General features: G+C 41.3%; 1 protein-coding gene across 1 annotated transcript; it reads right to left on the reverse strand.

The window, feature by feature from the left end:
• Positions 1-1,917: 1,917 nt before the first annotated feature.
• LOC124032156 (citrate synthase, mitochondrial-like) lies at positions 1,918-22,308 on the reverse strand. The gene is made up of 11 exons (XM_046344311.1): positions 22,121-22,308; positions 18,379-18,426; positions 17,969-18,076; positions 16,623-16,688; positions 13,727-13,858; positions 4,944-5,132; positions 3,995-4,197; positions 3,402-3,531; positions 3,161-3,262; positions 2,795-3,004; positions 1,918-2,503 (listed from the first exon to the last, which is right to left on the reverse strand). The coding sequence occupies exons 1-11, from the start codon at positions 22,175-22,177 to the stop codon at positions 2,330-2,332; spliced, it is 1,419 nt and encodes a 472-aa protein (XP_046200267.1). The 5' UTR covers positions 22,178-22,308; the 3' UTR covers positions 1,918-2,329.
• Positions 22,309-22,710: the final 402 nt, after the last annotated feature.

The following is a 22,710-nucleotide window of genomic DNA, read 5'->3' on the forward strand; positions in this document are numbered from 1 at the left end:
AGACAAACCAAGAAGAATGAACACAGAAAAACATCAAGCCAAGAGGGAATAGCAAGGTGTAGAAATCTGAGGGGACTGACGTCAGTGAAGTCTGACAGACATTGAATGAGTTGTTCCAGAAAGCAGTGGTAGAAGTGTAACAGCTGCTATATAGTATGTTGTGTTGATAAACATAAGCACAGGAAAAGCTGCTATGTGCCTGAAATCTATATCTGCTGCCTGAGAGCAAGCTTGAAAACAGTCAAAGCAAACACCCCCTAAACAGCAGAAAAAGCCCATATAAAACAGGCAATAGATTTATTTACAAGAATAACTTTCAAAACGACACGCAAAACAGAAAGATGTAATGAGCAAGGTTGGAATCACACAGCTGTATGACTGAGCAATACTTTTTGAAAATCACTCATTCAGTCAAGCTATACATAACTATATACAAAGTATACATTAAAACCACAAATTATTATCTTTATACATTAGAGGTTTAACATTCAACACCCAAAAAAGGACAAATCTAACAGAGGTTTTACTATTGCTAAGAACTAAGGATTCTAAACCAACAAGTGCTCATTTTGAAGTAGCAGCAGCTCGATCACTGAAGCGCTTTTCTGGGGCATTAGTAACATAACCCCTCAGGCCTTATTGCTTAAGTATAGTGTATGCTATATGACCATTATACTACGGCTAAGGGCTGTTCTTAGGCGCAACACAATGCCTATACAACAAACCACCAAGGTGCCTTATTACTATTAAAACTGGTTACCAACGTAATAATAGCAGTAAAATCAAATGTTTTGTCATACGCGTGATATGCCATGGCTGTCAGCCAATCAGCCTTCATAGCTTGAACCACCCAGTTTATAAACAAAATTAAGACAGGACCTCAACAGATACATAGCCCGACTGTACACTTATGCCCAAGCTTGCATTCATGTGCATACTAAAATCAGAAGACCTTGTCCTCCCAATCATTCAAAGATGACAAGTCTATGCTATTATTAAATCAGGCCTTTAGGTACTCCAGGCTTCAATTCAGAGCTCTATCATATACATCCTACCCACACAAATCCCACATTACAAAAGGTGCCCAGACAGAAATTGAAAGGAAATAATGTAAGACACGATTGAAAAACAAAAGGTTATTTTGATCGGAGGTGTGTTCAAGGTTAAATCTATTTAAGTCAGGGAATCAAGCCAGACGAATGAATGAAATCTATATATATATATTAATTTTAAATAAAGGGGGCAGCACCCTTTCTTTCCTGATTTGCATCCTTCTTCAGCGAAATTGAACATCTTCTGTGGAAGTTCGATACTTTTACAGAAAAGGACTTTTTTCTTTACTGGAGTGTTCTTGGGAGTGAAATCAGAATGGTTTGAGTGACATTGTGGGAAATGTATAGATAAATGGGGTGAGGGTTTCAGACAAAAAAATACATATGTTTCCCTGTTTTAGATTAGGCCAGGCTTTCCAGACAATCAAAGATTCAGCAACTAATACCAGCAGAATGTGACCGATATTAATTGTGCTTGCTTTTTGAAAGGGTTAATCTTGATGTCAAACTACCACAATTTAAAATCTCAATTGATGACCATTTGGCATTTGTTTGTAACTCCCCACATAATTATATGTTTACGTAGCCTGGAAACCAAACGGATATGCTCCAATTCAAACAATAGTAAAACAGTATACGAGTTTGGATTTCATGCTACTTTTTATGCCCCTTCACATCTTCAATCTGTTGGTGGCCCTGTCCTCCCAGGCACATGGGGAAATCTGATGTTGCCTTTGAACGGGGTATGGTAGTAGGTACCGGGTGCACTGGTTTGAGTGTGTCAAGAACTGCAACACTGCTGGATTTTTCTCACTCAACAGTTTCCTGTGTGTATCAAGAATGATCCACAACCAAAAGGACATCCAGGCAACTTGACACAACTGTGGGAAGCATTGGAGTCAGCATGGGCCAGCATTCCTGTGGAACGCTTTCCACACCTTGTAGAGTCCATGCCCTGACAAATTGAGGCAGTTCTGAGGGCAAAGGGGGGGGGCAACTTATTATTAAGAAGGAGTTCTTGTTTTTTTACACTCAGTGTATGAGTATGTGTTTCGCATCTCTCCATCTTCCAAATGTGGAGGCATAGCGGGGATAATATAGGATGTCTATGAATACCTAACAGTCTCACACCAAACAATGTAAATATCAAACGCCCTTTTTGGGGATTTTTGATTAATAATAATAAATTTAAAAAGTGTACTGTCTCTTTGAATCTCTTTCATGGGGATGGGGGCAAGGTCAGCTTTTAGTTGTTATTTCCTCCCTTCTCTCCCTCTTCAGCCTGACTTGTTGGCCCCCACCAGGGTCATGAGTCCATCCGTGCTCATGGACTTGGGGCGTTCCAGGGGGAAGCCCAGGGCTCGGCTCCAGATCAGCTGGGCCAGCACTCCCAGGGCTCGGGACACGCCGAACAACACAGTGTAGTAGTTCATCTCTGTCATCCCATAATACTGTAGTGGATAGAGGTCAGGGGGATGGCCAGGGAGAGGTCAAATATGTTTTGTTACAGAGGGTCAACAAAAACAGAATGATTAAAAGACTAAACTAAAAAACACAGGTGCTGTGTTTTGTGATGCTTATAATTGAAGTATAATTGTAATGCTGACTAGTCAAAATACATTTAGAATGCACTTTCAAATTCAACTTCCAAAGTTTCAGAATGGATCTGCATTACATTGCAATACGTAACATTACAATAGGACATTGTTGAGCAGAATGCCTGAATAAAGAATATTGCTTACCTGCAGCAGCACTCCACTGTGGGCATCTACATTGGGCCAGGGGTTCTTGGCCTTACCCTGCTCTAGCAGCACTGGGGGCACGATCTTGTAAAGCTGGTGCACCAGCTTGAACATGGGGTCATTGGGCAGGTGCTTAAAGGCAAACTCCTGCTGGCATTGGTACCTGGGGTCAGTCTTCCTCAGGACAGCATGCCCGTAGCCTGGCACCACCTATGGCAGAGAGAGAGGGTGTGAGGAGTAGGGTTGAAAACTACCCCCAAATCTCCTGTGTTCTTCAGAATCCCCGTTCCTGATTCCCAGAATCCTCGAGAAGTAGGGACTTCTTGGTAAGATGCGTCGTAATAGTGAAGCCAGACGCACTCTTACCCTGCCAGACTTGAGTGTGTTCCAGATGTAATCCCTCATCTTCTCATCAGACACCTCCCCTCCCATCTCCTTCTGCAGGGCCGTCAGCCACACCAGTACCTCCTGCAGGGCACACAGAAACACACTGTTATAACCTCAGCACTGTTGTGCTAATGTTAAGGAAAAGCCAGTTACGCCAACATGACTATCGTTCTGTCCATCCATGTGACTGTGCAGAACAAAGGACAGGATTGACACAGACCTGGTTGGCCAGCCCATGCAGAGGTCCAGCCAGCCCATTCAGAGCAGCACTAAAGGAGAGGTAAGGGTCGGACAGAGCACTGCCCACCAGGTGACTTGTGTGCGCGCTAACGTTGCCTCCCTCATGGTCACTGAAACCAAAGGGTCACATTCATTTTAATGTATAGTAATTCATTACAAAATTGTACCTCACATTATTGATTATTACTAACTAACATTTATACAGAGCTATATTGAAATACAGACTTATCCCCCCCAAAACTGTAGAATAATTATAATGCAACATATAAACACTAGGGGGCAGAATTTTTATATTTGAGGGTTTCACAATTCTCAGAATTTAGTGGCAAAGGAAGGGGAAGGAACTACAGCCAAAAAATAGACAAAATGGCAACCCCCTTCCCCCCAAAAGTAAAATAAATCAATGACTTATAATGGTTAATAATATGAATACCTGGGTTTTATAGAGTGCGTTTCAATGACTACAAAGGCACTTAAACTAATTATGCTTAATATATAAATCCTTCAGGGCTGGTTTCAATGGAGATTCTTCAGTGGAGATTCTTAACCTGAAACTGGCCCATAGTAAAATACCTGTGGATGGTGAGGTAGAGCCTCATAAGTTCAGTGAACTCAGCAGAGTTGCTGTAGCCCAGCATGTTGGCGAAGTTAGCGGACCAGTCCTGGTTGGAGTCAATAGCTCCAATGCTGCTGCCCTCACGGTACAGGTTACGGTAGATCTTAGCAGCAACACATGGCAACTTGGCAATTAAGTCCATGGAGTCCTCATAGATGAACTGGAATAGAGTAGATTAACTGAATAGATGAACAGGAATGGAGTAGATTAACTGAATAGATGAACAAGAATGGAGTAGATTAACTGAATAGAGAAGGGTAGGTGGTTTAATCAACAGTCAGTAGACTGTCTCCCACAGGATCTCACTGAAAGACATGATAAATCCCACACACGATTACCTCGGTAGGTGATTTCCTGTTGATGTTTTGGTCTGTGAGTTCTCAAGTCTCTGTTGAACTCTGGGGCTGAAATTCCCTGCTCTACACAAACAGTGTGGTTGTGTTTCTATTTACTTAAATTTAGCCTCATCATTAACCAGGAAGTCGAGGAAGAGATTAATATGCTCTTGTTCAAGGGAGACCTGGTGTGCGTGTTAAATACGAATTTTAAGAACTGACACTTGAAAGGTACTTTAAAATAAGTCAAGGTTTAATGAAGATGACTCATTGATCTGACAACACACACTGGTTTAATGCCTTTTACCACACCTCTGCCTGTACTGCATTGTCGTGTGAGGAATGAAGACCTAGGTTCAAATCATATTTAAAATCTTTCAAATACTTTGAGCGTCGGCTTTAGACTGCCTGAAGCGCCAGATGTGCAAGGTTTACACCTTAATGGCTATTCTGTTTGTTCCATTTCACCAGGTACGCTCAAACACAGACAACGTATTTTTAAAATGTCAAATACCATTTGAACCCAGGTCTGTGAAGAATACATGCTAAGATCTATCTGTGTGTGACTTACCTCCCAGTACTTGGCCTTGTTGACGCCCTCGGAGTAGGCCCGGGCAAAGCTGCTCTCACTGTTCAGAGCTGTGATAGCGGCGCTGAACTGGGACATTGGGTGAAGGTTGGTAGGGAAGTTATCTAGCATGGTGACGACGTGGGAGGGGAGTGCTGCCCGCTTAGCCCATTCTTTGGACAACCAGCTCACCTGGAGAGATGATGCAAACATGATCGGTGAGTACAATTAGGGCCTATAAAAAAAATTGAGACAGGAAATGTTCTTCAATCCCAAACATTATAAATCCCCATAACTTTGCTATGGTTGTAGAACTTCAATGCCTTCCTCCTAAACCATAAAGAGTAGGTGTCCAAACTTTTAACTGGTACCATAAAACCTGTAATATAGGAATTTCCTCCAGCTGAGCCATATTAGGGTGGAATTAGACCTCATCTCATGGTGGCTTCAAGAAAGAGCTGCAGCAAACACCAAATGCCAAGGATGTGTGTTGGAGTTGAGTTGTTGCTGGGTGCAGTAATACCCACAATTTGTGGCCTAAAAACGAGAAGCTAGCTTTGTAGTGGGAACGGTTTGTCCAGTTGGAGCGAGCGGATTGGATGAAGGGAACCACGGGAACATCTACTGTATGCAGTGCTCATTTAACCACGGAGGACTTTGATAGCTATAACCAGTGGAAGGCAGGATTCGGAATGAGTGACTGAAACCAGGTGCTGTGCCGAGCGTGAATGTTAAGCCAGCAACGTCTGTTCCCTACCGGTACATCACGAGAGTCAGCAGTAATGAGATAAACCGGGTAAATTCTATGTGGATTTACCTCCCTATATCGCTATTGGATTAGCTGACTCCCTCAGGCTGGTGAAAAGGCCTTTTCCTCAGCTCTTCTTTGGTCGTTAACTCAGCGGTAAGTCTCCACGCTCTACTTTATACAATGGGGCAAAAAAGTATTTAGTCAGCCACCAATTGTGCAAGTTCTCCCACTTAAAAGATGAGGCCTGTAATTGACAGACAAATGAGGGGGGGAGGAATCCAGAAAATCACATTGTAGGATTTTTAATGAATTTATTTGCAAATTATTGTGGAAAATAAGTATTTGGTCAATAACAAAAGTTTCTCAATACTTTTATATACCCTTTGTTGGCAATGACAGAGGTCAGACGTTTTGTGTAAGTCTTCGATTTTCACACTGTTGCTGGTATTTTGGCCCATTCCTCCATGCAGATCTCCTCTAGAGCAGTGATGTTTTGGGGCTGTTGCTGGGCAACAGACTTTAAACTCCCTCCAAAGATGTTCTATGGGGTTGAGATCTGGAGACTGGCTAGGCCACTCCAGGACCTTGAAATGCTTCTTACGAAGCCACTCCTTCGTTGCCCGGGCGGTGTGTTTGGGATCATTGTCTCACGATACATGGCCCCCATTCATTCTTTCCTATACACGGATCAGTCGTCCTGGTCCCTTTGTAGAAAAAACAGCCCCAAATCATGATGTTTCCACCCCCATGCTTCACAGTAGGTATGGTGTTCTTTGGATGCAACTCAGCATTCTTTGTCCTCCAAAGTTGAGTTTACCAAAAAGTTATATTTTGGTTTCATATGACATTCTCCCAATCTTCTTCTGGATCATCCAAATGCTCTCTTGCAAACTTCAGACGGGCCTGGACATGTACTGGCTTAAACAGGGGGATACGTCTGGCACGGCAGGAGTGGAGACCCTGACGGTGTAGTGTGTTACTGATGGTAGGCTTTGTTACTTCGGTCCCAGCTCTCTGCAGGTCATTCACTAGGTCCCCCCGTGTGGTTCTGGGATTTTTGCTCACCGTTCTTGTGATCATTTTGACCCCACGTGGTGAGATCTTGCGTGGAGCCCCAGATCGAGGGAGATTATCAGTAGTCTTGTATGTCTTCCATTTCCTAATAATATCTTCCACAGTTGATTTCTTCAAACCAAGCTGCTTACCTATTGCAGATTCAGTCTTTCCAGCCTGGTGCAGGTATACAATTTTGTTTCTGGTGTCCTTTGACAGCTCTTTGGTCTTGGCCATAGTGGAGTTTGGAGTGTGACTGAGGGTGTGGACAGGTGTCTTTTATACTGATAACAAGTTCAAACAGGTGCCATTAATACAGGTAACAAGTGGAGGACAGAGGAGCCAGTTAAAGAAGTTACAGGTCTGTGAGAGCCAGAAATCTTGCTTGTTTGTAGGTGACCAAATACTTATTTTCCACCATAATTTGCAAATAAATTAATTAAAAACCTACAATGTGATTTTCTGGATTTTTTAATCTAATTTTGTCTGTCATAGTTGAAATGTACCTATGATGAAAATGACAGGCCTCTCATCTTTAAGTGGGAGAACTTGCACAATTGGTGGCTGACTAAATACTTTTAAAATCAAATCAAATGTATGTGTCACATACACATGGTTAGCAGGTGTTAATGTGAGTGTAGCGAAATGCTTGTGCTTCTAGTTCCGACAATGCAGTAATAACCAACGAGTAATCTAACTAACAATTCCAAAACTACTACCTTATACACACAGGTGTAAAGGGATAAAGAATATGTACATAAAGATATATGAATGTGTGATGGTACAGAACGGCATAGGCAAGATGCAGTAGATGGTAACGAGTACAGTATATACAAATGAGATGAGTAATGTAGGGTATGTAAACAAAGTGGAATAGTTTAGTGGCTAGTGATACCTGTATTACATAAAGATGCAGTAGATTATAGAGTACAGTATATACATATGAGATGAATAATGTAGGGTATGTAAACATTATATTAAAAACTTCTTAAGGATGACGCAGAATATAGTCCCAATGCAGGAACATCAATCAGCGGATATTTCAGAGCGCCACCTATAGTTTTCGTTAAAACTCAAACTTTCATTAAAACACACATTCAATGTATTGAATTAAAGCTGCACTCGTTGTGAATCTAGGCACCAAGTCAGATTTGTAAAATGCTTTTCAGCGAAAGCATGATAAGCTATTATCTGATAGCATGCACCCCCCCAAAATACCAGGAAGTCACATAAACAGATTTTGCGGGAGCCGGCACTACACAAAACGCAGAAATAAAATATAAAACATTCATTACCTTTGACGAGATTCTTTGTTGGCACTCCTATATATCCCATAAACATCACAATTGGGTCTTTTTTTCAATTAAATCGGTCCATATATACCCAAAATGTCCATTTATGAACACCGTGAAATCCATGGGAAAATGCACGTTTCCCAACGCAACGTAATTTTTTAAAATTCATAAAGTTGCCTATAAACTTTGACAAAACACTTCAACCTACTTCTGTAATCCAAGTTTAGGTATTAGTAAACGTTAATAAACGATCAAATTGATCATGGAGCGATCTGTATTCAATAGCTGAAATTGAAGTCCATTTTGAGAACGACAGGTTTCCTGGGAGCGCAGTTCAAAAAATGGCATCCTTGTCAGTGATCTAACCAAGGATAAAGGGACCTGGAAAACAGTACACTGGCGACATCGTGTGGAATCTGTAGGAATTGCAAACACTGTTCCAACATTTACAACATGCCTTAACCTGTCAGTGCTAGGGCTGTTTACTGCCCCTACTGGAGGAATTTGGTGCCCTTATTAAACAGGATAAATTTTTGTCAAAAGTTGCTAATATATGCATATAAAAAATATTATCGAATAGAAAACTCTAAAGCTTCTAAAACCGTTTAAATTTTGTCTCTATGTAAAGCAGAACTGTCAGGGCATGCATTCTCCCAAACTATCTCTTGTCATGATAAAAGTTGGCCCAACTTTGACGTCATCGCAAACACCCTTCCCAAACAGTTACAGCTCTGGGAACAGTTCCTACGTGTTCAGCGCGATCCCTGCTTTCAATGGGGCTTCTCATTGTGAGAATCGCGCGCTCACGAGAGTTTGAGCGTGCGAAAAGCTCTCGGTCACGCGAAAAAAACAGGTCACTTTTATGCGCGCTCTGGTCAAGTCCTGTCTTTTTTCCAAGATCGATAGAACGGTGCCTGTGTTTCTGTTCGTCCTCACGATTGCTGTACACCTTTATAACATGTTAAAGCTTGATTATGAAGTTAGTTTGACAAGTTTACTCGACATATAATATGTAAGTTCGACGTTTTGGTGCGCATCCACTTGACTTTTGGCTACATTTCGACCGAAATGTGTAGTTTTTGAGAACCGAAAGACGCAGACTTGAAAACTAAACGCTGTTTTGGTAAGTATAATCCCTTCCAGGTCTTCTGATGGAAGAACAGCAAAGGTAAGGGAATATTTATGTGGTAAATTTGGGTTTCTGTGGACTCCAAGATAGAGGAGCCAGAATGCTACTTTTGGAGCGCCGACTCCTAGTATAGCCTAGTGAACGCAACCTGTAACGTTAAAAATAAATGTAACACAGCGATTGCATTTATAAGAAGTGTATCTTCCTATACATATGTAGAACATGCATATTTAGTCAAAGTTTATGATGTGTATTCCTTGTTAGCTGACGTTATCTGCCGGAGCTATCGTCATTTCTCCTGACATTTTAGTAGCATTTTTTGAACGATGAGTCATTGTAAACAGAGATTTATGGATATGTATTGCAGATTATTGAAAAAAAAATGAATGTACTGTGTAACATGTTATATTACTGTCATCAGATGAAGATTTCAAAAGGTTAGTGAAATGATTTTTCTTTTAATCCTGCGTTTGTTGATTGCATATTTTTTCCTACTTGGCTATGCAAATGAGCTATGTCTGCGGTGGTGGTTTGACATAAATATGTGCTATGTTTTCGCCATAAAACATTTTAGAAATCTGACTTGCTGGGTAGATAAACAACTTGTTTATCTTTCATTTGAGCTATTGGACTTGTTAATGTGTGGAGGTTAAATATTTTTGCGTTCCATGCGCCACGTCCCAGCTGGGAACAGGTGTCCCCAACAGGTTTTAAACAATACGTATACTGGCGGATTGATTTTTTCTCAGTCAAAAAAGTAACCAGGTTTTCTGGCGATTTTGACCACGGAACTCGTTCTGTTATAGTCACAGACACCATTGAACTAGTTCTAGAAACTTCAGAGTGTTTTCTATGCACACATACTAATCATATGCATATACTATATTCCTGGCATGTGTAGCAGGGCGTTGAAATGTTGCGCAATTTCTTACAAAAAGCTGCGAAAATTCGCATCATCCTTATGAGGTTTAAGTAGCATTGTTTAAAGTGGCTAGTGATATATTTTACATCAATTCCCATTATTAAAGTGGCTGGAGTTGAGTCTGTGTTGGCAGCAGCCACTCAATGTTAGTGGTGGCTGTTTAACCTCTTGCTCCTACCTGACACGCAGGCGTCCCATCTAGACATCTGGAAATGCAAATGCACTACGCTAAATGCTAATAGTACTAGTTAAAACTCAAACGTTCATTGAAATACACATGCAGGGTATTGAATTAAAGCTACACTCATTGTGAATCCAGGCAACAAGTCAGATTTTTTAAATGCTTTTCTGCGAAAGCATGAGAAGCTATTATCTGATAGCATGTAACACCCCAAAAGACCCGCAGGGGACGTAAACAAAATAATTAGCATAGTCGTCGTTACACAAACCGCACAAATAAAATATAAAACATTCATTACCTTTGACCATCTTCTTTGTTGGCACTCCTAGATGTCCCATAATCACTATTGGGTCTTTTTTTCGATTAAATCGGTCCATATATAGCCTAGATATCGATCTATGAAGACTGTGTGATAAACGGAAAAAAATAGCATCTTATAACGTAACGTCATTTTTTTAAATTCACAAAACACTTCGAAATACTTTTGTAATGCAACTTTAGGTATTAGTAAACGTTAATAAGCGATCAAATTGATCACGAGGCGAAGTATATTCTTTAGCTGTCAGTCTGGAAATAATGTCCGGGTAAATCTCAACCAAAATATCCGGTCGGAGACCGGAAGAACTGCGCTGCCTTGCGTCTGTTTGACCAAGAAACAAATAGTAGGCAAATGACAAGACTCTAGACAACGTGTGGAAGCTGTAGGTATTGCAACCTCAGCCCCATTAAATGTGGTTCGCTTTTATCAATGGGTTCAAGTCGCGCATGGATATATTTTTCCATTTTCAGTGATCAGATTTTCCTGCACTTTTCGATGAAACGCACATTCTGTTATAGTCACAGCCGTGATTTAACCAGTTTTATAAACGTCTGAGTGTTTTCTATCCACACATACTAATCATATGCATATACTATATTCCTGGCATGAGCAGCAGGGCTCTGAAATGTTGCGCGATTTTTAACAGAATGTTCGAAAAAGTAGGGGGTAGGAGTAACAGGTTAACAGTCTAATGGCCTTGAGATAGAAGCTGTTTTTCAGTCTCTCGGTCCCAGCTTTGATGCACCTGTATTGACCTCGCCTTCTGGATGATAGTGGGGTGAACAGGCAGTGGCTCGGGTGGTTGTTGTCCTTGATGATCTTTATGGCCTTCCTGTAACAACGGGTGGTGTAGGTGTCCTGGAGGGCAGGTAGTTTGCCCCCGGTGATTCGTTGTGCAGACCTCACTACCCTCTGGAGCCTTACGGTTGTGGGCAGAGCAGTTGCCGTACCATGCGGCGATACAGCCCGACAGGATGCTCTCGATTGTGCATCTGTAGAGGTTTGTGAGTGCTTTTGGTGACAAGCCGAATTTCTTCAGCCTCCTGAGGTTGAAGAGGCGCTGCTGCACCTTCGTCACGATGCTGTCTGTGTGGGTGGACCAATTCAGTTTGTCTGATGTATATGCCGAGGAACTTAAAAACCTACTACCCTCTCCATTACTGTCCCATCGATGTGGTTAGGGAGGTGCTCCCTCTGCTGTTTCCTGAAGTCCACAATCATCTCATTAGTTTTTTTGACAATGAGTGTGAGGTTATTTTCCTGACACCACACGCCGAGGGCCCTCACCTCCTCCCTGTAGGCAGTCTCGTCGTTGTTGGTAATCAAGCCTACCACTGTAGTGTCGTCCGCAAACTTGATGATTGAGTTGGAGGCGTACGTGGCCACGCAGTCGTGGGTGAACAGGGAGTACAGGAGAGGGCTCAAAACGCACCCTTGTGGGGCCCCAGTGTTGAGGATCAGCGGGGTGTAGATGTTGTTACCTACCCTCACCACCTGGGGGCAGCCCGTCAGGAAGTCCAGTACCCAGTTGCACAGGGTGGGGTCAAGACCCAGGGTCTCGAGCTTGATGACGAGTTTGGAGGGTACTATGGTGTTAAATGCTGAGCTGTAGTCGATGAACAGCATTCTCACATAGGTATTCCTCTTGTCCAGGTGGGTTAGGGCAGTGTGCAGTGTGGTTGAGATTGCATCGTCTGTGGACCTATTTGGGCGGTAAACAAATTGGAGTGGGACTAGGGTGTCAGGTAGGGTGGAGGTGATATGGTCCTTGACTAGTCTCTCAAAGCACTTCATGATGACGGAAGTGAGTGCTACGGGGCGGTAGTCGTTTAGCTCAGTTACCTTAGCTTTCTTGGGAACAGGAACAATGGTGGCCCTCTTGAAGCATGTGTGAACAGCAGACTGGGATAAGGATTGATTGAATATGTCCGTAAACACACCAGCCAACTGGTCTGCGCATGCTCCGAGGGCGCGGCTGGGGATGCCGTCTGGGCCTGCAGCCTTGCGAGGCTGGCTTTTCTTTTGTAGTCTGTGATTGACTGTAGACCCTGCCGCATACCTCGTGTCTGAGCCGTTGAATTGCGACTCTACTTTGTCTCTATACTGACACTTAGCTTGTTTGATTGCCGCGGAGGGAATAGTTACACTGTTTGTATTCGGTCACGTTTCCGGTCACCTTGCCCTGATTAAAAGCAGTGCTTCGCGCTTTCAGTTTCACGCGAATGCTGCCATCAATCCACGGTTTCTGGTTTGGGAATGTTTTAATCATTGCTATGGGAACGACATCTTCAATGCACGTTCTAATGAACTCGCACACCGAATCAGCGTATTCATCAATGTTGTTGTTCGCCGCAATGCGGAACATATCCCAGTCCACGTGATGCCCCACTATCTGTTAGATTTATATTTTTCCTGCTTGTGCTAGAATAGTTGGTGTTGTTCTCTGGCTTACCACTTAGCTATGTTGACTGTGGTGGTTGTCCAACTAGACTAGTTAGCTGGCTATGCTAGCAAGCAGGCTAAAATAAGTAACCTTAGCTGGCTGGCTAAGATAACTGCATATACGGCAACATTATTTGATAATTGTTTAGATGGTGTTATATTTGTTCAAAACTTTGGTTTACTTTAAATGTTTTTTGTAAGCTTGGTGTTGATCGCAACTGGCTGACTCATGCAGTGCTATCCTAACGCTAGTAGGGCTAACGTTAGCAGGCTAGCATCTTTGGAGGCTCATTTCTATCAATAAATTCATAAATTAATTTGGTTTCAAGTTATCTGAACATTTTATTGAAACCAGTAGTTATGAAGGTGCAAACGATTGTTTAATTTGAAGTTATACATTAAGTTATTTCTGTTGAAGTTTACATTACAGGGAATAGGCTGACTGGCTGGGTCCTCCATATAAAGCGTCACAACCCGCAAAAAACATTTTCCCGGCATGACTTCAGCATTCTGATCGGTTTTATGTAATAACTTTAAAAAATAAAAGTGAGGTCTAACATTGTATTTGAACTTTACGTGCATATACAAATGCAAATCCATGTTACATGTGGTTATGTTTATGCTACCCTTTAACCTCCTTTCCACTTGACCAGACTAAATCTTTACATTCAGTTTAAAATTAGCCCTAGCTCACCTGTTCCTCTGTGGGGACCTGTCCTGTGACCAGCAGCCAAAAGAGGCCCTCGGGCAGTGGCTCCTGACCTCCTGGAGCCTTGGGCAACAGCTGCTGACACTCTGGAATGCTGTAGCCACGGAAGCGGATGCCCTGAAGACAAATTTGACACAATTTAGATAGTACTTTCAAGGCACTGACACCCCTAGACTTTTTCCACATTTTGTTGTCTTACAGCCTGATTAGAAAATGGATTAAATGTAGATGTTTTGTCACTGGCCTACACACACACACACACACACACACACACACACACACACACACACACACACACACACACATATATACACATACATACATATATACACATACATATATATATATAAATAAATACATAAAAAGAGGAAATATGATTTTTGAAATTTACACAATCATTTAATAAAGAAAAACCAAAATGTAAGTATTCAACCCGTTTGTTATGGCAAGCCTAAATAAGTTCAGGAGTAAAAAGAAACTATGTGCTTAACAAGTCACATAATAAGTTGTATGGACTCACTATGTGCAATAATTGTGTTTAACATGATATTTGAATGACTACCTCATCTCTTTACCCACACGTACAATTATCTGTAAGGTCCCTCAGTCAAGCAGTGAATTACAAGCACAGATTCAACCACAAAGACCAGGGAGGTTGTTCAATGCCTTGCAAAGAACGGCACCTATTGGTAGATGGGTAAAAAAACAAATTAAGAAGACCCTTTGAGTATAGGTTAGTTATTAATTACACTTTGGATGGTAAAACTCAGTTGCCGGAGAGGAAGGAAACTGCTCATGGCTGTCACCCTGAGGCCAATGGCTGTGATAGGAGAAAACTGAGGATGGACCAACAAAATTGTAGTTCCTCAACAATACTAACCTAATTGACAGGGTGAAAAGAAGGAAAGCTGTACAGAATAAAAAGATTCCAAAACATGCATGCTGTTTGCAACAAGGCATTAAAGTAATACTAGAAAAAAATCTGTCAAAGCAATTACCTTTTTGTCCCGAATACAAAGTTGTTTGGGGCAAACCCAATACACCTAATTACTGAGTACCACTCTCTATGTTTAAAGCTGAATCATGTTATGGGTGTGCTTGTAATTGTTTATTTTTTATCCTGAAAAACTCCAGTCCTTCACGGAATGGAGCTAAGCACAGGCAAAATCCTAAAGGAATACCTGGTTCAGTCTGCTTTCCAACAGACACTGGGAGATTAATTCACCTTTCAGCAAGACAATGACCTAACAGACAAGGCCAAATCTACACTGGAGTTGCTTACCAAGAAGACAGTGAATGTTCGAGTGGTCGAGTTACAGTTGACTTAAATATACCGTAATTTTCGGACTATAAGCCGCTACTTTATTCCCACACTTTGAACCTCGCGGTTTATACAATGACGGGGCTAATTTATGGATTTTTCCCGCTTTCACAAGATTCATGCCACCAAAAAACTGAGCACCGTCACATGTGACGTAAATCGAGCGCGCTCAAACTTCCCATCATTCGGATTACGGTAGTAATTTTGTCACCCTCATCATGGCAAAGACACTGAGAAATGCATATGATGCAGCTTTCAAGTTGAAGGCGATAAATCTGGCTGTTGGAAAAGGAAATAGAGCTGCTGCATGGGAGCTTGTCCTTAATGAGTCGATGATAAGACGTTGAAAACAGCAGCGTGAAGAACTGACTCAGTGCAGAAAGACAAAATCTTTCAGAGGGAAGAAAAGCAGATTGCCCAAAGTATTTGCAGCAACTCGACATCAGTGTAAATCGTGCATTTAAGGTGGCGCTCCTTGTCCAGTGGGAGGCTTGGATGACAAGTGGGGAGAAATCCTTCACTAAAACGGGCCGCAGGCGAAGAGCATCTTATGGTCAAGTCTGCCAGTGGGTCCTGACAGCGTGGAGCATTGTCAAAAAATCCACTATCATCAACGGGTTTCGAAAGGCTGGACTGCTGCGTGTTGAAAGGGCAGCATGAGCTCAGCGGGGTATTTGCCTCCGGATGAAAGTGACGAGAGCGACAATGAAAACGATCCAACATCGGATGAAGCAATTCTGAGGCTATTCAACTCCCAACACCGAAGGAGATGACTTCAGTGGTTTCAGTGCACAGGAGGAGGAAGATAGTGACCAATGACTTTCTTGGTAGGATGCCGTTTAATTTTTTGTTACAAGCCGTGTTTCGTTAAAGCCTATTTATTTTTGTTACAAGCAGTGTTTCGTTTAAAGGCTGTGTAAAGTTAATTTGTTTCAATGTACCGGTAGGCACCTGCGGCTTATAGACATGTGCGGCTTATTTATGTACAAAATACATATTTTTTAATAATTCAGTGGGTGCGATTTATATTCAGGTGCGCTTAATAGTCCAGCAATTACAGTACATGAAAATCTATGGCAAGACCTGAAAGTGGTTGTCTAGCAATGAACAACAACCAATTTGACAGAGCTTGAATATTTTTTTAATAATAAAAATGGGCAAATGGTGTACAATCCAGGTGTGGAAAGCTCTTAGAGACTTACCCAGAAAGACTGTAGTCACTGCCAAAGGTACTTCTACAAAGTATTGACTCTAGTGTGAATACTTATTGCTGTATTTCATTTTCAATAAAAATGTGCAAAAATGTCTAAAAACATGTTTTCACCTTGTCATTTAGGGATATTGTGTGTAGCTGGGTGAGAATAATTGTTTTCATCAATTTTGAATTCAGGCTGTAACACAAAATGTGGAATAAGTCAAGGAGTCTGAGTACATTCTGAAGGCACTAAGTAACCATATGGCTTATCTACGAGGGCCAAGAGTGCTCAGCTTGACACATCAATTATTCTGTGGGTGATACTGTTTAGTGGATTATTTGTGTTGTGATGGCAGGAAACGCACCTCATCAGGATCCAGCACCGAGGTCTCATACACCAGACCCTTCATGCCCCTCATCCCACCATAGACCTATGAAACAATAGAAATGACATTCTGTACAGAAAGCTCAATATAGACTAGACTATTTCTCTCTGATCAAAGTCCAGAAATAAGTGTCTCAATTCAAAATGTGTAAAGATGACCCTGATCTTAATTCATCTACATTCTTCATAGTCATAAAAAGGGTAAAGATGTCATGTGAATGATAAACGTGTGGATGACGTTCACTGTAAGAGCTGAGGTGTGTGTAACCCTGGAGTGAGTCTGCTGTGATTTCTGGTGTGGGAGGCAAGAGCTGTGACTCAGCTTTATATTTTAGTTATTTTTTGTTGTATTAGTCCGCTGTTGGTACAGTCTCAAAATGTTTTGAATATCAGTAATCAAGTTATCAAGAAGCAAAGTGTCATCGGACATATCATGTGGCTGTGCTTAGCTGGCAGTGAACAGGCTGAGTAGTAGTGGTACATTACATGACCGCTATTATGCTAAAAGGGGGATAGATGAGGGGCAACATCAGACCCAATCACGTAGCAGCTGGTTTATAATACAGTAATGTGAATCCATTTCTACATATTGATAAACTAAAGACCCTCACCACACATAATTTTGTTAATGGAATTTTGAAAATGATTTTACCATTGCTTTTCTGATCTTTGTGGTGTGGTGGTTCATTTCTTTACTATCAAATGAGGAGATAACCTTATCACACAAGTCAGAGTTATACTTAAACTAAATCTTTAAACCACTTATTAATAATGGAGCATGATGGCTGGTCACCCTTCGTTGAGAGCCCTGAGACAAAAGTACAAAGGTCTTTTATAGCCAAGATAGACCCCTTTCAACCTACATGACGAACAGATTATTGAATGGGTCACAAGGCTAAGATTCGTATAAAAGATACTTATAATTCACAGCAGACAGTATCTGCTGTAAAAACAGTTTTCATTGTGTCGAGACCAGTGTCTGGTCCCCTAACTCAATACTGGAGCCATGTCTCACTGGTACAGTATAGAACAGAAACATTAACTCATGCTCTGGAATGCAGTGTCCCCAAAGACATCATAAATCTCCTGTCAGTTATCTCCCAGAGGCCCATCCTCAGTAGAACACATAGACGAGCGTTCTAACAACCCCTTATTCTATTGCATAAACAACCATGATGCAATAAAAGTAATAACATAATCTTGCAATTTCTCTCAAAGTGGTTTATTTCTACATTAAAAGCCTTTATTTCTACATTAAAAGCCTTTGATTCTATGGTTTTTACCAACATTATGTTCTGAGATAATGAATACGGCTCAATTACTTACCATATCAACAGTGATCGATCCAATGTTGGTTTTACCATACTGCTGTTTGAAGCTCTTGATCCTACTTTGTTCTTTTGGGATGAGGTCTGATAGAACATCCTTTAAATTCTACAAAAACACAGACATGTCTCTGAAAGCTCAGTCAAAATAAAATTAGTTGAAAACCAGCCTATATTTAAAAAAAAAAGGTAAACTACAGAGAACCTAGTGAAAACTGTGTGATAACACTGCCAAGTCTGTGTTAGTTAAACAACCATTATATCCAAAACATAGGTTGAAAAACAGGCTTATAAAGTTATCAGCATGGTCCATAATGTCAATCCCTATTAATATCATGCTTCACCAATAATGACGTTAATAATGAGCAAACTGACAATGAGTGGCCTTGAAGAGATGGTCAGAGTACTTACTGTTGATGAGCTGGCATGTCTGGATGCCACAATGACACATGAGGCATTCTGCAGAGGAAAATGCAAGCATCAGAAAACATGAGCCTGAGGGAGGGTCTGTGGTCAAAACAGAGACTTGGTTAGCACTGAGTGTAAAGGAGGTATTAGAGAAGCTTCAAATTAGCTGCACAGCAAAACTGCACTCTGATTTCCAATATCTGCAGCTAGACTACTAGAAGTAGGCCTAATTTAATCATTGAGCTGATAGTACCATGAAATCCTGATTTCTCACCGCTTCTCAGTTAGCCTAAATATAGCCTAAATATCCAACCCCATAGACTCACACCATCCACGACAGAGTGGGAAGATCAGGTAATTGGTTCTGTATAGATAACTGCTATCTGGTCTGGCAATCCACAATGTCTGCCTAGACTGCAGATAACATACTGTTGTCAGAGGTAAATGGGAGCAGCTGGTATAATGATGAATGAAAATGAACCTAGAGGGTTTATAGCAAAAAGCTAGCAATATTTCTCAATGAACCATAATGCATTTGTTTCTCCAGCTATGGCAGATGACCCTAAGGACTTGGTCACTAGAACTAGGAGATTGAGTTGGATTAACAGGAATGTTCTTGAGTAAATAAATAAAAATACAAAAATCAGCCCAGGCAGGATATGAAAGTTCTTGACTGGGTACCATTAATCTTGTAGCTTAGCAGGTGATTACTACCAGTAGTCTGAAACTAGACCAGAGAGGAAGAGGCAAAGCGAGAAGTTTCACTCTCGTAAAAATATGTCCAAAATCAGTTACAACACTTTTCTGGCATCCTCCTTCCGATACACAGTTGTTCGTAGATGCTAGATTGCCATGTTACAGCGGTTCTATTTGGCTATATGGCAGTGTGTGAATCCTAACAGTATAAAAAGGTGTATTCATTTAACCTTTTATTTTATATAAAATAATTATAGATTGCTTCTGTTCAAGCTTCCAAAAGGTTACCAAAACCGTATCGCAAGCAAGGATTATTAACGCGTCGACAAAGTGCTAGGACTATTGTATACAGTTCCACAACGTCATCAGTGCTTCAACTGAGAATCAAAGAGGGAGCCCTCTTTGGTGAACGAGAGGTACATCTGTCTGAGGATTGAAAGTGAACAGTCCCTCAAATAAGATGTCACAAGTTGGCTGACAAATCACGTTATCTGGGCCATAGAAATAGAATAATCTGAGCAGGAGGGTAATTGGGTGAAGGCAGTACTGTAGGTTACAATCTAGTTACAGCCGGTGTTCCAAGGACACTCAGACAGTCTTACTCCTGACCAGGGAGGTAGTTGCTTGGAAACCCAATGGGCAGAAATGAGCATTCGAATCAGGAAAGTTCTCTCAACTACCAGAATGTCAAATAAAATTAGATTTTATTAACGTACTTTACCAGTTATCCTTGCAGTTGGTCCTTTTGGCGGTAGGAAACAATATATCCACAGGAAAGTATAATTACATCAACTTTTGAAAGTGCTGGTAGTGCTCAGACTTCTATCACCTGAAGCATGTGCACAAGAAAAATACATGCACGGGCCTCATGTCTACTTGCCAAGCTCCTGCACGTGTTTACATGGTTCTGTGCATGCTTCAGGTGATAGAAACCTGAGCACACTACCAGCTTTGAAAAGTTAATATAATTCATATTTCTTGTGGATATTGCTTCACATTCCTACCGCCAAAAGGACCAACTGCACAGACAACCGATAAAGTTTGTTAGAATAGTACTCAACATTCTGGCTTGTAGAGGTCATGAAAGGAAACTTTCCTGATTCAAAACACTAATTTCTGCCCGACATAGAATTCAATGCAATTTAAAGTTGGGTTTCCAGGCAAGAGGTAGCAGTGGCACCCAGGAATCAATACAGACCTCTGTGGAATGCATGAAATCAAGACAGAATTCAAATCAATGTGTGTTATTGAAACTTCAGTGTTGCACATGCATAGACCCATTACATAATTGGATAGTTAACTGGCTAGGTATACTGAATAAAGATCAACACAATATGCAACAACTTCAAATATTTTACTGAGTTACAGTTCATAAGGAAATCATCCATTAAAAATAAATTAGGCTCTGATCGATGGATTTCACATGACCGGGAATACAGATATACATCAGTTGGTCACAGATACATTTTTTTTTTAAAAGTAGGGGCATAAATCTTAAAAACAGTCAGTATCTGGTGTGAACACCATTTGCCTCATGCAACGACATCTCCTTTGCATAGAGTTGACCAGGCTGTTGATTGTGGCCTGTGGAATATTGTCCCACTCCTCTTCAATGGCTGTGTTAAGTTGCTGGATATTGGCGGGAACTGGAACACGCTGTCAACACATCAATTAAGAGCATCTCAAACATGCTAAATGGGTGACATGTCTGGTGAGTATGCAGGCCATTTTCAGCTTCCAGGAATTGTGTACAGATCCTTGCGACATGGGGCCGTGCATTATCATGCAGAAATATGAGTTGATGGTGGCGGATGAATGGCATGACAATAGGCCTTAGTATCTCTTCACAGCATCTCTGTGCTTTCAAATGGCCATAGATAAAAATGCAATTGTGTTCATTGGCAGTAACTTATGCCTGCCCATACCATAACCACACCGCCACCATGGGGCACTCTAGTCACAACATTGACATCAGCAAACTGTTTGCACATAACATACACATTGTCTGCGGTTGAGGACAGTTGGACGTATTGCAGAATATTTTAAAACGACATTGAGGCAGTTTATGGTAGAGAAATTAACATTCAATTTTCAAGTAACAGCTCTGGTGGACATTCCTGCAGTCAGCATGCCAATTGCACACTCAAAACTTAGCATTGTGTGACAAAAACACCTTTTAAAGTAGTCTTTTATTGCCCCCAACAAGACGCACCCGTGTAATGATCTGCTGTTTAATCAAGTTCTTCATATGCCACACCTGTCAGTTGGATGGATTATCTTGGCAAAGGAGAAATGCTCACTAACAGGGATGTAAAAAAATATATATATAAAATAAGTGTCAGCAAAATTTGAGAGAAAAGCTTTGTGCATATGGAACATTTCTGGGATATTTTATTTAAACTCATGAAACACAGGACCAACACTTTACAAGCTGCGTTTATATATATTTTTTCAGTGTAGCTTGCGGCATAAATGGAGACTTGGCAACAATACAGCACCCGAAAATTATCAAACCTAGATAGTTTGTTGTATTGGCTAACGTTAATAGTTAGGGCATGTACTTATGAATAGAAATGTTAGCACTGAAGGTCAAATGAGAGGAAGTGGGGGAGCAGGTTAGCTAGCCAGCCAATTAACTTGCCACTGCTGACAGTAGGTAGCTAATATAAGACTATGCATTATCTAAAAAAGCAGTTTAAAATAACTTCCATGTGAGGAGGGACGTCAACCTCCTGCACAATCAATCTCCTGTTAGTTAACGTTATGTCATTGTCAACTGGCTAGCTCGCAGCTAACCTAGAAAACGTCGAGAAACAGTAGTGCCAACGCATTTAAAAGATAGAGGACCATCGTTGGTATAAGCTTCAAAACAGTCTGGCGATGTGTAGCCACTAGCATACATGAATGCGCTTGACTTACAACCGACATTTTTCCTGGAGAGCGAGCAAGCCGGGTAGCTAGTTGTTGAAGTTTACTTGATAGTTTATAGCAAATTAACGTTTGCACTGACGCCCACTCTACTTCGAAGAGGCTCCTTGCCTCGGCTTACCTTTGACTGAAGAAGTCTTGGCGCTAGCCTGCTGATACTGGTAGCCAGAAAGGACATGATGTCTGTGGGGAAAATATATTTATTCTGAACGCCAGTGCCCAGCGAAGCCAGTTGAAGGTGCCCCTACAGAAAAAACACGACTGAAGGTTGAAGAGGGATTCGGGCCCGCAAGTAGGCGTATCGTTGATTGGATGGTGGTTGCAGGGAAATGTAACCTCATTGGCCAGTTGAGCCTCGTGTGTCTCTATCAATCGAAACGATTGGCTAAGGCAAACGGAAGACTGGGATGGAACGAATTTCCGTTTCATTCTGTCACACAATTTAAATGAATTGTTTCTGGACATGACCATACAAATTAAAGGTGTAGATCGGACATAATTTGATAAATATCAGCAATATTTTACTTTTGATACTTTAGTATATTTTAGCGATTACATTTCGTTTTGATCCTTGACTATATTTAAATCCCAAATACTTTTAGTGAAGTAGTATTTTACTGGCTGACTTGGTTGGCCCTGTCCGGGGTATCGTCGGACGGGGCCACAGTGTCTCCCGACCCCTCCTATCTCAGCCTCCAGTATTTGTGCTGC

Source organism: Oncorhynchus gorbuscha, linkage group LG03 (assembly GCF_021184085.1).
Source record: "Oncorhynchus gorbuscha isolate QuinsamMale2020 ecotype Even-year linkage group LG03, OgorEven_v1.0, whole genome shotgun sequence".
Lineage (NCBI taxonomy): Eukaryota > Metazoa > Chordata > Actinopteri > Salmoniformes > Salmonidae > Oncorhynchus > Oncorhynchus gorbuscha.

Excerpts from the sequence above, each read along its gene's own strand:
- LOC124032156 (XM_046344311.1), bottom strand. The coding sequence starts at position 22,177 with ATGTCCTTTCTGGCTACCAGTATCAGCAGGCTAGCGCCAAGACTTCTT. Across the intron at positions 13,859-16,622 it reads CGGTGCTGGATCCTGATGAG|GGCATCCGCTTCCGTGGCTA; the intron begins GTGCGTTTCCTG and ends ATTTGTCTTCAG. Across the intron at positions 4,198-4,943 it reads ACAAGGCCAAGTACTGGGAG|TTCATCTATGAGGACTCCAT; the intron begins GTAAGTCACACA and ends ACTCTATTCCAG.